The sequence below is a fragment of the Salpingoeca rosetta genome, assembly GCF_000188695.1.
Source record: "Salpingoeca rosetta unplaced genomic scaffold supercont1.34, whole genome shotgun sequence".
Lineage (NCBI taxonomy): Eukaryota > Choanoflagellata > Craspedida > Salpingoecidae > Salpingoeca > Salpingoeca rosetta.
In genome coordinates, this window is record NW_004754900.1 from 154,785 (window position 1) to 167,604 (window position 12,820).

Below are 12,820 nucleotides of genomic sequence, written 5' to 3' on the forward strand. Positions count from 1 at the left end.
ACACACACACACACACACACACACACACACACACATACGCACACACGCACACGCACACACGCACACACACATTAACACATACAAGGATGTGAGCCCGACGATTGCTGTTCCACGAGGTAAGCCATTACTGTCGCTGCCACAGCACACTTGCAAGGTACCGACACCACGTTCATCGCGATCGCCAGCTTACACAGTGCAACGAGTACAGACCTTCATGACGACGACGGGAGCGCCGCCGAGCTCGCCGAGGATGAGGCTGCCATCATGACCGGCAACTACAGGGGGGGGGGAGGGATGGTGGACGTTGAGCATGGGTGTGAAGAAAGGGATTGAATGAAGCAGTGTAGAAACTGAGAACTTGCTCTGAGTGGAAGGTGGATCGCAAAGGCTACCGCGCACATACACAGCCAAGCATAAGGACAGACACACAGACAGACACACAGACAGACACGCATACACACACACACACACACAGAGACACACAGACACAGACACACACACAGAGGTACCCCCACCCATACACAGGCAACCAGCCCACCAGTGCTCGTGGGAAAGTGCGGGATCTCGGAGTAGGTGAGGCGCGTTGGCTCCTTGACGAGATCGGCGAGCCCACCGAGACCAGATCCGCAGATGATGCCAATCACAGGCTTCGTGGGGAACTGCAGCCAAAATGCAACATCATTCATGTCACGTCATGCAGCGGTGTGCGCATGAGTGATGGGGAGTCGTGCGCATTGCTGAATGGCTCCTGTTATCTTTGCAGTGCCTGCGTGTAGCACACAATCGCGTTCAACACCATTGTGTAGTCTCTCACCTTGGACTGGATAAAGGCGACGGCCTGCTCCAGCTTCTCGTACTCGCCAACCTCCTCCTCTGGAACAGCAAAAGGGCGTTTGCGTGTGGGTGCGCACGTCACCGAGTCAGATGGCGTTGCAGCTTGTGGGAAACGACACAAACGAGGTGTACAACTTCCACACATACATACAGACACAGACAGGAAATGAGGACAGAGGCAGAGGCAGTGACAGACACAGACACACAGACACACAGACAAAGACACACTCACACACACACACACACACACACTCACACACACACACACACACACACCAGAGGTCTTGGGACGCTTGGCATCAGTCTCGCTCATGGTTGGTGTGTCAGAGGTGGTGTCAGTGAACGCGAGCGAGTGGCTGTCAGCTGAAAGATGGCGATTGTAGAGAAGTTGTGAATGTTCTCCATTGATTTTCTCGGCCGACGGAAGGTGATCACCTTCCATTTCCCTCTCCCCCACACCCACCCACACACAGACACACACACACACACCCACCCACACACACCCACCCACACACAACACACACACACACACACACACACACACACACACACACACACACACACAGACACACACACACACACACACACACACACACACACACACACACACCACGCACTCGGTTAAACACCACGATGCGGCGGATCATCTTGTGGACGTGCCCGCGATGCGTGAGCACAGCGTTTGAGCGCTGCTTCATCGGCGTAGAGGGGGTGAAGGTGTTCCATGAGCCCTACGGAAACCCGTTTTATTACGGCGCGGATCGCGTTCACCCTCGCTTCGCGTTGCAGCACGAGCACACCACAAGGTGGCAACAACAACAGCAGCAGCAGCAGCAGCAGCGGCAACGGAAGCAGGAAGAGGGCGCAGATCAGGCAGACAAGCAGCAAGGAGGTGTGGTCACGCCCGATCACCCACCCGAGGCACAAACACCGGAGGCCGTTGGGTTCGCGCCTGGCATGGACACCTTTGATGGCGTGCTTGCAGCGCTGCGTGCCGACTATCCGGGTTTCCACACGGTGTTCTCAAAGGACATGGCCTACTACCTGCGCAACAAGATGAACGCCAAATACCTTCGCGGCTTTCAGCACACGCTCCTGATGCGCCACCCCTGCAAGACGGCCCTGTCGCTGTGGACGAAGAGCCGGTGTGAGCCCGACACGGGCGCCCCCAACGCCAGCACGGGCTGGACGTTCTTCGACGTTCGTGATCTCGGCTATCGCGAGCTGTACGACATTGCCGACTTTGTTCTCAACCACCGAGAGGAGCAGCAACAACAGGACGGGGCGGACGGTGACCAGGTGCCAGGCAGTGACGCACAGCAGGCATCCTCGTCGTCGCCATCGTCGTCGCCACCACCTGCTGTCGTGATTGTGGATGCAGACGACCTCTTGCTGGATCCAAGTGGAATGATGCGCGCGTACTGCGCAGCGACCGGCCTGCCGTACGACGCCGGCATGCTCACGTGGGAGCCCGGCCCCGTGGAGGCGTGGAACACGTGGCCCGGGTGGCACGACGATGCGCTGCGCTCCACGGGACTGCAGAAACGCGAGCACCGGAAGCCCGCGCCGAGCGTGGCAGAGGTGGTGGCTGCGATGAAGGCGGACGTGTGCACGCTTCCACACCACCACGAGCACTACAACTGGCAGGAGATCCAGGCTGAGCTGCAGCACGCAGTTGATTTGTACGGGAAGCTCTATGCACACGCACTCAAGCTGGAGTGAGCGAGTGCCAGAGTTGAGATGGAGGAGGAGGAACGTGTATTCATTTCATTTCATGCATGCTCCCAACATCATCGTTAACAATGCTTCTCGCATGCTGTTACAACGACTTTGTTTGCTTCCTTGCTTGCGTGTCGTTACATGTTGCTTGCTGTGAGTTGGTTGCGCGCAAGTTGCACTGTATGTAACTCTGGGAACGACCAGTCAGGTAGACCAAGAAGAATGCAACAAGACACACGTGCACCGGCAAAAGGAGGCGCGTGGTGCGTACCAACAACAAGACCAAGAAGATCAAGAACGAATCAACAAGAACAACACAGGTGTGAAGGTAGACAAAAGGGCGACTGGGGATGGAACGATGACAGGAAGGACACGAAAGAACAGGGGGCAACACGCCAAGTGCGGGCAACAGAGGTTGTGGTGCTGCTGCTTGAGAGAAGCGGTGTGGTCTCACGCAGCAAAGTAGGAAGAAGAACAAAAGAGCAACGCAACGAAGCAGCAAGCCAACAAACCCGCGCAGCAAGACAATGGTTGAGGGGGTGGTTGTCGGAGAGAGCAGACGTACTGTCAGCAGGCGAGGAGGAGTGCAAGTACGACGGTGGTTTGAATCACATCACTGCGGCACCGCAAAGTCGAAGTCCGCAAACGCCTGCAAAGTTTATGGAGTCGAAAGAGGCAGTGGGAGGGGGCGAAGGAGGTCGAAAATTAAGGGGGCAGAACGGCAGACATACAAGGTAGACAAGGTAGACAAGGCAGACACACACACAGACAGGCAGTCACACACACACACACCCACACACACACCCACACACACAGACACAGACACAGACACAGACACACACAGACACAGACACAGACACAGACACAGACACACACGCACACACACACACACACACACACACACACACACACACACACACACACACACACACACACACACACACCTTCTGGTCGATGTCCTTGATGGCAGCCTTTGGGATTGGGGTGAGGTGCACCTTTTCGCGCGTGAATTCGCGGTCGAAGTTGGCTGTTGGATCCCGAGACGAAGGGGGCTTGAATGGGGGCTTCACCTGATGTGATGTCACGTGGGTGGGGGTGATGGTTGATGTTGGCAATGGAGGAGCGGGTGAATGAGTACAGCAGAGTCAGGCAATAAACGAAACACAAGAAGTAAAACGTATCAAGGAGGGTGCACATAGTGACACGGGCCAGCAGACAACAGGCGGGCAGTCATGTGCACACCGCCACCACCACCACCACCACAAACAACAACAACAACAACAACAACAACAACAACAACAACAACAACAAGAACAAGAACAAGAACAAGAACAAGAACAACAAGAACAAGAACAACAACAACAACAAACGACGACGACAACCACCACCCGGTGCATCGAGTCGGCGCACCTGTCTGGCCTTGAGTTTGTCCCAGTCCATGTGGCGATAGAAGGGGTGATCCATAATGTCACGCCGGCCCGATGGCCCGCAGCCAAGACGCGAGGAGGGGCGCTTCTGCATCAGCTGTTGGCAGGGAGAGACAGGGAGAGGTGTTTGAAGGACAAAAAAAAAAGGGGGGGGGGAAGAGGAATGAGCGGTGAACGCATGTGAGGTGAGTTGTGATTGTGGTTTGCGTGCAACGTGACGGCAGACGCGTGTTGTGCAAGGGAAAAGACAGACAGTGCAGGCAGACAAGAGAGACGGGCACACACACACACACACACAGACACAGACACAGACACAGACACAGACACAGACACACACATACACAGACAGACAGACAGACACCCCACGACCACCACGACCAAGCATCATTGCCGTACCCCGCGGAGGAGGGAGGCTGCGGCGGTGGGGACACCGCTGGGAATACGGATGTCCTTTGCAATGACGTTGTCGAACAACTCGTCATCGTCAGCGCCGTCAAACGGAGGGCGGCCAATGAGCATTTCATACAGCAGCACACCGAGCGCCCAGAAGTCGACAGACTTGTTGTACGGCATCCCGTGGATGATCTCGGGCGCAATGTAGTCTGTTGGAACCAAAAAAAAGGAGGGAGGGGCAAAGGTACAAGGGGAGTGGTGATGTGATGTGATGGCAGATGGCGTGAGGGGAGTTACGTGAAGATGCATAAGCACAGCAGCACGTGGGTGACAACTGCCACTGTTGCTGAGCACAGCAGACCACCACCACGACCACCACGACCAGCAGCGTACCTGGGGTGCCGCAGAATGTGCCGGTCGTCTGGTCCGGCAGCATGCCCTCCTTGCACATGCCCATGTCCGTGATCTGCTCGACCGTTGCCCCAGGGGAGAGGAGGAGGGACGCAGGGAAGAGAGGGGGGGGGAGGCGCGATGTCAGTGGCGCGAGAGGGACAAGATCAAGGTACAACGGGGCCAGCAGCGCACGTGCACGCGAGCAAACGAGGGATGCCTGCAAGCAACGGCAGTGCATGAGGAGGAAAGGGGGGGGGGGCGTCGTCACCTTGATGTGGCCGTCCTGGTCCAGCATGACGTTGTCGAGCTTCAGATCACTGCACAGCGCAATGGCCAATGTGGCGGTGAATTGAGCGGTGGTCGTGGTGGATTGAGGGACAAGGTGACGAGTTGAGCGAGCGGGCATACCATGTTACAACTCAACGCGAACCAGGGACACAACCAAAGAAACAAAGACACAAAACGTATACCACCAGCAGCGATGTACTGAAACGAACACCACCACCAGCACCAGCACCAGCACCAGCAATGTACGACTGACCGGTGGACAATGCCGCGGTCGTGGAGGAACCAGAGTCCTTCCAGGATCTCGGCACCATAAAATGCAGTCGCAATCTCGCCAAAGCGGCCTTGACGCTGATGGTGGTGATGATGATGATGGTGGTGATGATGATGATGTGTTGGTGGCGATGGTGATTTCAGAGAGGACGGTGGTGAAGGACAGGATGGCGGTGGACAGGTTGCATGGGGAATGCAAAATGAACACACACGTGAATGAAGGGCAAGGGTATCTATCACCACACCACCGTTGTTGCAAACCCCCCCCCCCCACACACGGCCATCACCACGGGGGGACGGACCTGGATGTGGAACATGAGATCGCCACCGGAAATAAATTCCATCACGAAGAAGAGGCGGTCCTTCGACTGCGCAGCGAAACCCAACAGTGATGCATGGGGATGGAGATGGATGAGAAAGGAGGAGAGAGGGGGGAGGGGTTGGAGGAAATTGCACAAGTTGACGAGGCACCGATTCACCAACACACAGACACAGATACACAGATGAGCACGCAGACATGCCCACACACCCACATGTTCACACCATGACCACTGCTAGTGACCTGGAAGGCGGCCTCGAGGTGGACGAGGAAGGGGCAGCCGTTTCCTTCCGCGAGGACGCGGCGCTGACGACGAAGGAGCGGAAAGACAACACCACTCCAAATGCACACACACACACACACACACACACACACACACACACACACACACACACACACACACACACACACACACACACACACAACGCATTGTGTTCTACTCTGGCTTAATGCTCCAGTAGCCCTTTGAGCCAACACGGGAGAAGGTGCACGTGCTGTGCAGCAGGCGAACAAAGACGGCCTGTCTGCTCCCGGCAACGCGCTTGTTGAAGTGGTCCAGCAACGCCTGTGTCGACGCACGCCCACCTGATTCATGTGTGTGCATGTGTGTGTATGAGAGAGTGTGTGGTTGTAGTGTGTGTGTGTGGTTGTAGAGAATGAGAGAGGCAGAGAGAGAGAGAGTGTGTGTGTGTATGTGTGTGTGTGTGTGTGTGTGTGTTCGCGCACTTGACGTGTGCGAGTGCGTGAGTGTCGTGGCTCAATGCCAAACGTGCAGATCGTACAGCAACAAAGCAAGCCTTCGTCACGTCACGACAACGAGGACGTGCACATCATGGCAGCAGCACCTTTCTCTTTGATAAACTGTCGAATCTCCTTTAGCAGCGGAACAGCAAACTCGGACGCGTGCGCAGCACTCACATCTGCGTGTGTACAGTATATATGTGGGCCAGTGTAGAAGCAAGTGCGTGAGTGAAGCATGTTTTCAAGATGTGCATGTGCATTTGTCCTCACTCGCAGTCCCAACACACACACACATGTACACACACACACACACACACACACACACACACACACACACACACACACACACACATGCATGCACCCCCCCCCCCAACACACACACTAGCATCCCACCTTGCTTCCGCTTCTTGATCTGCGCCATAATGCCGCGTGACCCCGTGGTGTCTCCACGGCCACGGCCATCACCATCACCGCTACTGCTGGGACTTGTTCCATCACCACCACCAGCACCACCAGCACCAAATGTCTTTCTTCCTCCGCCAAACCGCTTTGCAGCAGACACCTGCAGTTGCATTGTAGGAGGAACGCAGGGAGAAAGAGAGAGTGTGTGTTTTGTGTGAATGTGTGTGTGTGTGTGTGTGAACAGCAATAACAACAGCAACAGCAATCACAACAGCAACATCGTCGTGTCATAACACTATCACCTGTCCAAATCGCTGGCCCGACTTGCCTGTCCACGTGACCGTCCCAATACTGCAGCAGATGCAAAGAACCAAGGGAGGGTGGACGTCAATATGAGGGTAAACACCCGAAACAAGGGAAACAAGGGAAACAAGGTACAAACTCACATGATCGCAACCACCAGCAGCTACTGTACAATCACCACCACTACCAGCGCCATGACCTCCTCCTCCACCACCACCACCACCACGCACTCACCCCCAAACCATAACTCAACCGCCACCCACCGCTGCTTCTTTGCCTGCTCCTGCTCCCGCCTGAGCGTGTCCAGGGCGTGTTGCGCAATCCTCTCTGCCTCGCGTGTGCTGATAACGCGACCAGACGCCGTCGAGTGCATCACGCGGTCGTGCTCAAGTGCGCTGTGTATCCCCGTCCCCTCAAACAGCTGGCGCAGCACAAAGTCGCTCTTCAGGTCCTGTTGCACCCCGCTCGCAGACGACGCGGTGGCTGATGACGATGACGATGATGATGACGATGACGCTGGCATTGTTGCGGGTGCGCCAGTGGCTGAGGAGGACCGTGGCGGTGTTGCCGTTGGCGATAATGATGATGACGACGATGATAATGCTGTTGCTGTTGCTGGTTTGAGGGTTCGGTGCGACAGCGGTGACGGCGCTGTCATTGGCGGTGCGCGCACGCGTCCAAACACCCGCTTGCTCCTCACCGGTGCCTTGCTGCACGACGACGACAATGAGGAGGACGATGAGGAGGTGGTTGTGGTGGCAGAGGGGGGCGCCTGCTTGTCCTTGCGCTGGTCATCGCGAACAACTCGCACATCCACACGGGCCTACAGCAAGTGAGCGATGGTAGCCACACCCAAGGCATCGATGGAAGAACATGTGAGCAAGCGAAACAGCTGGCACGCTGGGCCAGCGCAACGCAACGCAACTCCCGCACATATAAACGCACAAACACATGCACACACATGCATACATGCATACACATGGACGCATGGACACGAAGCAAAAATGAACACAACACAACACAGCGGCTGACCAGCTGTGGAATGCTTCGGATGGTGCTGTCCTCATCATGCTCTTTGTCCTTTTCCACTTCTTGGTGACCACCGTCACCACCACGATCAAGAGAGGCTGGACTTTGCACACTCCCGACACTGCTCGCTGTTTCCACGCCTCTCCCACTTCCCTGCCCCTTTCCACCACCACCACCACCACCACCTGTCTCTTCCTCTTCGCCCTTCCCATTCGCCCTTTCCCCCTTCTGCCTTTCCTTCGCCTCCTCCGCTTGTTCCTTCTTCCCCATCCCTCCTCCTCCTCCTCCTCCTGCTGCCTTTCGCTCCATATCGGCTCGGGTCACGGCCACGTCCTGGCCCGACAGCTGGCTCGCAAGGTCGCCCGTCTCCGTGTCGTGAGCAGCGTCGCCTGCCGTGGTGATGGAATGGTGGGGGTGATCGTGGTAGTGGCGACAATGATGAGTTGTTTTATCAAGGGGTGCACAGACAGACAGGCAGAGACACACATGCACACACACACACACACATCATCGTGTGCACATTACCCAATACGAAGAGTTCGTGGAGATCGCTGGATTTGAAGAATCGGCGCTGCTTCGGGTCTTTCATCACTTTGAACGTCAGCAGTTGCTTAAACACCTGGTGTGGTTGAAATGGAACGTTGGGCATCATGTGTGTGTGTGTGCGTGTGTGTGAATCCTCCTCACCACACCACCACCACCACATCGTGACAACCACCACATGGTGACCACCTCACATCATCATCACCACCATCATCATCATCACCATCACCATCACCGCCCCTTCGACCTGTCTGTGGTAGATCTTCTCCTCGATGGTGCCGGCGGTGAGGAGACGATATATGGTCACGGGCTTCTGCTGCCCAATGCGCCACGCCCGTTCCTTCGCCTGCACACAACGAACAACAAGTGGTGGGAATCCGGTGAGCATTGTGATGGACTTGGTGATGTGGGGGTGGGGGTGGTGGTGGAAGACATGACAGATACACATGCATGCAGCCGTGCAGAGAAAAGGTTCTGATCATCATCATCATCATCATCATCATCATCATCATCATCATCATCATCATCATCATCATCATCATCATCATCATCATCATCATCATCATCATCATCATCATCATCATCATCATCATCATGGTCACCTGTACGTCGACGGAAGGGTTCCAGTCTGGATCGAAGATGATCACGCGGTCTGCGCCCGTGAGATTCAAGCCAAGCCCACCCGTGCTAGCGGTGGTGGTGATCGATGGTGGTACAATGGTGGTGGTGGTGGTGATGAGTATTGACGCGAACATTTACGGCTGATAGTGCTGTGAGCTCGCAAGGAATGCTCAACAACAGCAGCATACACATACTTGAGTCTTCGATCATCACTACCATCATCACTACCATCGTCATCAGTGCCTCGTGCTCACCGGGTTGTGAGGATGAAGATGAAGACCTCCGGGTTGTCGTTGAAATAGCGGATGAGCGGCTGCCGCTGCTTCACACTGATGGAAGTACAAGTGGTGGTGATGACGATGATGGTGGCCGTGGTGCTGGTGAGAGCATCCATTTGCGCCTTGACATTGCACGTCAACTCGTTTGCGAAAAAGCGCACACGCACATACACATGCACACACATACACATGCACACACACATATATACACATACACACACGCACACACATACACATGCACACGCACACGGCAGCCAACCTGACTGTGCCGTCGAGGCGGAGGTAGGTGTAGTGCTCATACTTGATGAAGCTCTCAAGCATGTTCAGCATCTGGCGCGTCTGGCAGAACAGCAGCACCCTGCAGTGCAGCGGTGGTGGCGGCAATGAACGTGTAGAGGGGGTGCAAGGAGCGGTGACCGAAGTCGATTTGGTCATGGTGACGATGATTACGCATTCAACACAGAGACAGCAAATGCACGCAATTCTTCATGCCTTGTCCCCTCAAACACACTACCACCACCATCACACCACCAGCACGTCCAGTCACCACCTTTCTCGCCGTCACCACCATCATTACCATCCGTGCACTTCATGCCTCACCTGTGCTGCTTCTGGAACCAGATGCGCAGGAGCTGGCGAAGAACAATCATCTTCCCAGACCTCTCCCACGGCAGCGGCACACTGGCAGCGGTGGCAGAGGAGGGGACGGTGCATGTGTGAATTTGTGTGTGCGTGCGTGTGTGCGTGCGTGTGTGTGTGTGTGTGTGTGTGTGTGTGTGTGTGTGTGTGTGTGTGTGTGTGTGTGTGTGTGTGTGTGTGTGTGTGTGTGTGTGTGTGTGTGTGTGTGTGTGTGTGCGTGTGTGTGTGTGTGTGTGTGCGTGCGTGTGTGTGTGTTAAGTGTCAGCACGAGCGAGTCTTGAACGACAACAAAAAGGATAAGATGGCTGTCTTCTTTCATGTCCCACCACCAATCACCACCACCCACCACCAACGCAATCTCCAACCCACAATCCACCTTGGGTCTGAGTAGTCTGGCGGGTCGGCGAGCGACGGGGCAAGGTCCGGGTGGTTGCAGATCTTTCGCAGAAGGTCAATGCCGTGGAATGCCGTCAGCTCCCCACGTAGAATCTCGCCGACGTCTGTACACATGCACACATGAACAGCGCGCACAGTGAGACTGTGGTGAGTGGGTGTGATTTCGGCTAAGCGCATGTACGGAGAGGCCGATGTTTGAACACACACACACATACACACACCAAGTCAACACTGTGCCAAATGTGTGCATGCAAGCACGTGTGCGGAGTTGTGACCTCGTGATGCAAGAAAGTGCTCGTAGAGGGCACGCTGGTCGTCCGTTAATTTGCAGAACAGAATCTAAGATGTATGAGTGTGGTGATGGTGGCGGTGGTGGCGGTGGTGGTGATGATAATGATAGTAAGCAGGCGCATGAACGCGACAGAAGCTCGCACACACAAACACACACACAGACAGACAGATACACAGACACAAACAGACACACACACACACACAGACACACATACACACATACACACACAGACACACACACACACACATACACACGCACAAACGCACGAGTGCACACCTGTTCGTTGCGTGGCGGGAGGGAAATCTGGGCCTGCACATCGGCCTTGGAGCGGTGGAGCATGCACGGTCGGATGGTGTCGCGCAGAACACACGCGCACCGGTACGCAGCGTGCACCTGAAGACGGAGGCAGCGTTGTCGTGGGGATGATGGTTGAGCGTAATTGCAGGTGGTTGGACTGGGGGGGGGGGAGGGAGGGATGCATTTATGCCAGGCAGTGGAACACAGCTCTTCATGCAATGACAGGCACACACACACACACGTGAACGTGTCTGTATTCACACACACACACACACACACACACACACACACCTGCTTCTCTGTTGCGTTGGCGTAAGATCCAACCATCATCGGCGTGATGAATTCATTTGTGAACGTGGGCAGCTGCCCAAGCCTGGATGGGCATTCATTCATGATACCACCAACAAACGTGAATGCGTGCAGGCAAGGCGTGGATAACTTTGGTGCGGCGAGGCACGAGCACATGCACTTCTCACAGACAGACAGACAACAAACCACCACAACCACCACATGGAACCACCAGCCACCACAACGGCACCGGCCACATGGAACTACAGCCACTAACACGACATTGCCCCACCTTCCCGGGTGAACAAAGTCGAAGAGGGACCAGAGCTCCTTGAGATTGTTCTGTATCGGCGTGCCTGTCAACAGCAGCCTGCAAGGTCGAGGTGGTGGTGGTGGTGGTAATACTGAGAAGCATGAACATGAAAGCGCGACGAGGAGCCACACACACACACACACACATACACACATACACACACACGAACACACGAACACACACACACACACATACACACATACACACACACGAACACACGTACACACACACAACCACCACCACCACCACTCCCCCAACCTGTGTTCTGTCTTGAGCTGCTTGGCGATGATGGTGACCTGCGCATCTGGATTACGAATCTTGTGGCCCTCATCCAGCACTGCATAGTGCCACCGCTCGGGCTGCCGTGGTGGCGGCGGTGGTGGTGGGCGTGTTAGTGTGCGCATGTGTTTGTGAATGTGGAGATATGTGTGTGCGTGTGTGCGTGTGTGCGTGAGTCGTTGTGAATGTGGTGTTGTGTGACGAAGATAAGTGACACTGTGGCTTTGTAGCACAACGTTTGCCTCACGCACAACGAACTACATCCCGAAACACCACATGACGTACGAGGATGTCTGTGTGTGCCGTTCGCAGAGTCGAGTATGTGGTGATGAGCACATGCCCAGCGCCGCCTAAGAAGTGGAGGCAGTGTGTGTGTGTGTGTGTGTGTGTGTGTGTGTGTGTGTGTGTGTGTGTGTGTGTGTGTGTGTGTGTGTGTGTGTGTGTGTGTGTGTGTGTGTGTGTGTGTGTGTGTGTGCGACACACGACACACAGTCACTCACAGGCGGTCGAGTGAGATATATGATAAATGCAAACACAAGAGGGAGCGCGCGACAGTGTAGAGAGAGCAGACAGCGAGTGCAGACACACTACGCACAACACGCCCACACACACTATTGGGAGATTATGATGTGATGACTCTGGGGCGGAGACAGTCTAAACAAGCATTGTGCGCCGTCCCAGATCTTGTGAGCGGACAACAGTCCCGATTGTTTTTTCGTGTCGGATGTGTGGTGATGATATAGTGTATATAGTATA

The 12,820-nt window shown here is 55.2% G+C and overlaps 4 protein-coding genes across 4 annotated transcripts in view; 1 reads left to right on the forward strand and 3 right to left on the reverse strand.

Moving 5' to 3' along the window:
* The window catches only part of PTSG_10686 (inosine guanosine and xanthosine phosphorylase), a 3,812-nt gene extending 2,594 nt beyond the window's left edge, over positions 1–1,218 (reverse strand). The window contains exons 1-4 of the mRNA XM_004988594.1: positions 1,111–1,218; positions 815–873; positions 539–659; positions 211–275 (exon numbers count right to left, since the gene is read on the reverse strand). Of these exons, the coding sequence (XP_004988651.1) occupies positions 211–275; positions 539–659; positions 815–873; positions 1,111–1,147 (282 nt within the window). The 5' untranslated portion in view covers positions 1,148–1,218. The remainder of the gene's footprint in view (positions 1–210; positions 276–538; positions 660–814; positions 874–1,110) is intronic.
* A 249-nt stretch (positions 1,219–1,467) lies between these two features.
* PTSG_10687 (uncharacterized protein) lies at positions 1,468–2,556 on the forward strand (the record flags this gene model as incomplete). The annotated part of the gene is made up of 3 exons (XM_004988595.1): positions 1,468–1,599; positions 1,756–2,125; positions 2,216–2,556. 3 exons carry the CDS (start codon positions 1,468–1,470, stop codon positions 2,554–2,556), a joined length of 843 nt encoding a protein of 280 aa, XP_004988652.1.
* A 158-nt stretch (positions 2,557–2,714) lies between these two features.
* PTSG_10688 (AGC/PKC/ALPHA protein kinase) lies at positions 2,715–5,953 on the reverse strand. Its single transcript, XM_004988596.1, has 9 exons — positions 5,887–5,953; positions 5,627–5,692; positions 5,308–5,402; positions 5,035–5,083; positions 4,767–4,839; positions 4,377–4,582; positions 3,964–4,077; positions 3,498–3,623; positions 2,715–3,202 (listed from the first exon to the last, which is right to left on the reverse strand). The coding sequence occupies exons 2-9, from the start codon at positions 5,666–5,668 to the stop codon at positions 3,167–3,169; spliced, it is 741 nt and encodes a 246-aa protein (XP_004988653.1). The 5' UTR covers positions 5,669–5,692; positions 5,887–5,953; the 3' UTR covers positions 2,715–3,166.
* A 126-nt stretch (positions 5,954–6,079) lies between these two features.
* PTSG_10689 (uncharacterized protein) overlaps positions 6,080–12,820 on the reverse strand; it is a gene marked incomplete at its 3' end in the record, with an annotated part of 11,769 nt that continues 5,028 nt past the window's right edge. Inside the window, exons 11-29 of the mRNA XM_004988597.1 lie at positions 12,341–12,414; positions 12,044–12,138; positions 11,765–11,842; positions 11,476–11,557; positions 11,164–11,280; positions 10,871–10,934; positions 10,576–10,699; positions 10,161–10,241; positions 9,820–9,918; positions 9,537–9,611; positions 9,264–9,348; positions 8,909–9,007; positions 8,644–8,737; positions 8,122–8,507; positions 7,353–7,912; positions 7,089–7,137; positions 6,778–6,946; positions 6,489–6,563; positions 6,080–6,228 (exon numbers count right to left, since the gene is read on the reverse strand). Of these exons, the coding sequence (XP_004988654.1) occupies positions 6,080–6,228; positions 6,489–6,563; positions 6,778–6,946; positions 7,089–7,137; positions 7,353–7,912; positions 8,122–8,507; positions 8,644–8,737; positions 8,909–9,007; positions 9,264–9,348; positions 9,537–9,611; positions 9,820–9,918; positions 10,161–10,241; positions 10,576–10,699; positions 10,871–10,934; positions 11,164–11,280; positions 11,476–11,557; positions 11,765–11,842; positions 12,044–12,138; positions 12,341–12,414 (2,555 nt within the window). The remainder of the gene's footprint in view (positions 6,229–6,488; positions 6,564–6,777; positions 6,947–7,088; positions 7,138–7,352; positions 7,913–8,121; positions 8,508–8,643; positions 8,738–8,908; positions 9,008–9,263; positions 9,349–9,536; positions 9,612–9,819; positions 9,919–10,160; positions 10,242–10,575; positions 10,700–10,870; positions 10,935–11,163; positions 11,281–11,475; positions 11,558–11,764; positions 11,843–12,043; positions 12,139–12,340; positions 12,415–12,820) is intronic.

Bases quoted from the DNA above. Each gene is read 5' to 3' on its own strand.
- PTSG_10688 (XM_004988596.1), bottom strand. From the start codon at position 5,668: ATGGAATTTATTTCCGGTGGCGATCTCATGTTCCACATCCAG. The intron at 3,624-3,963 runs GTGCGCCGACTC...ACATCACATCAG, and splicing joins ACAAACTCAAGGCCAGACAG to GTGAAGCCCCCATTCAAGCC. The intron at 3,203-3,497 runs GTGTGTGTGTGT...TAAACTTTGCAG, and splicing joins TCAAGGACATCGACCAGAAG to GCGTTTGCGGACTTCGACTT.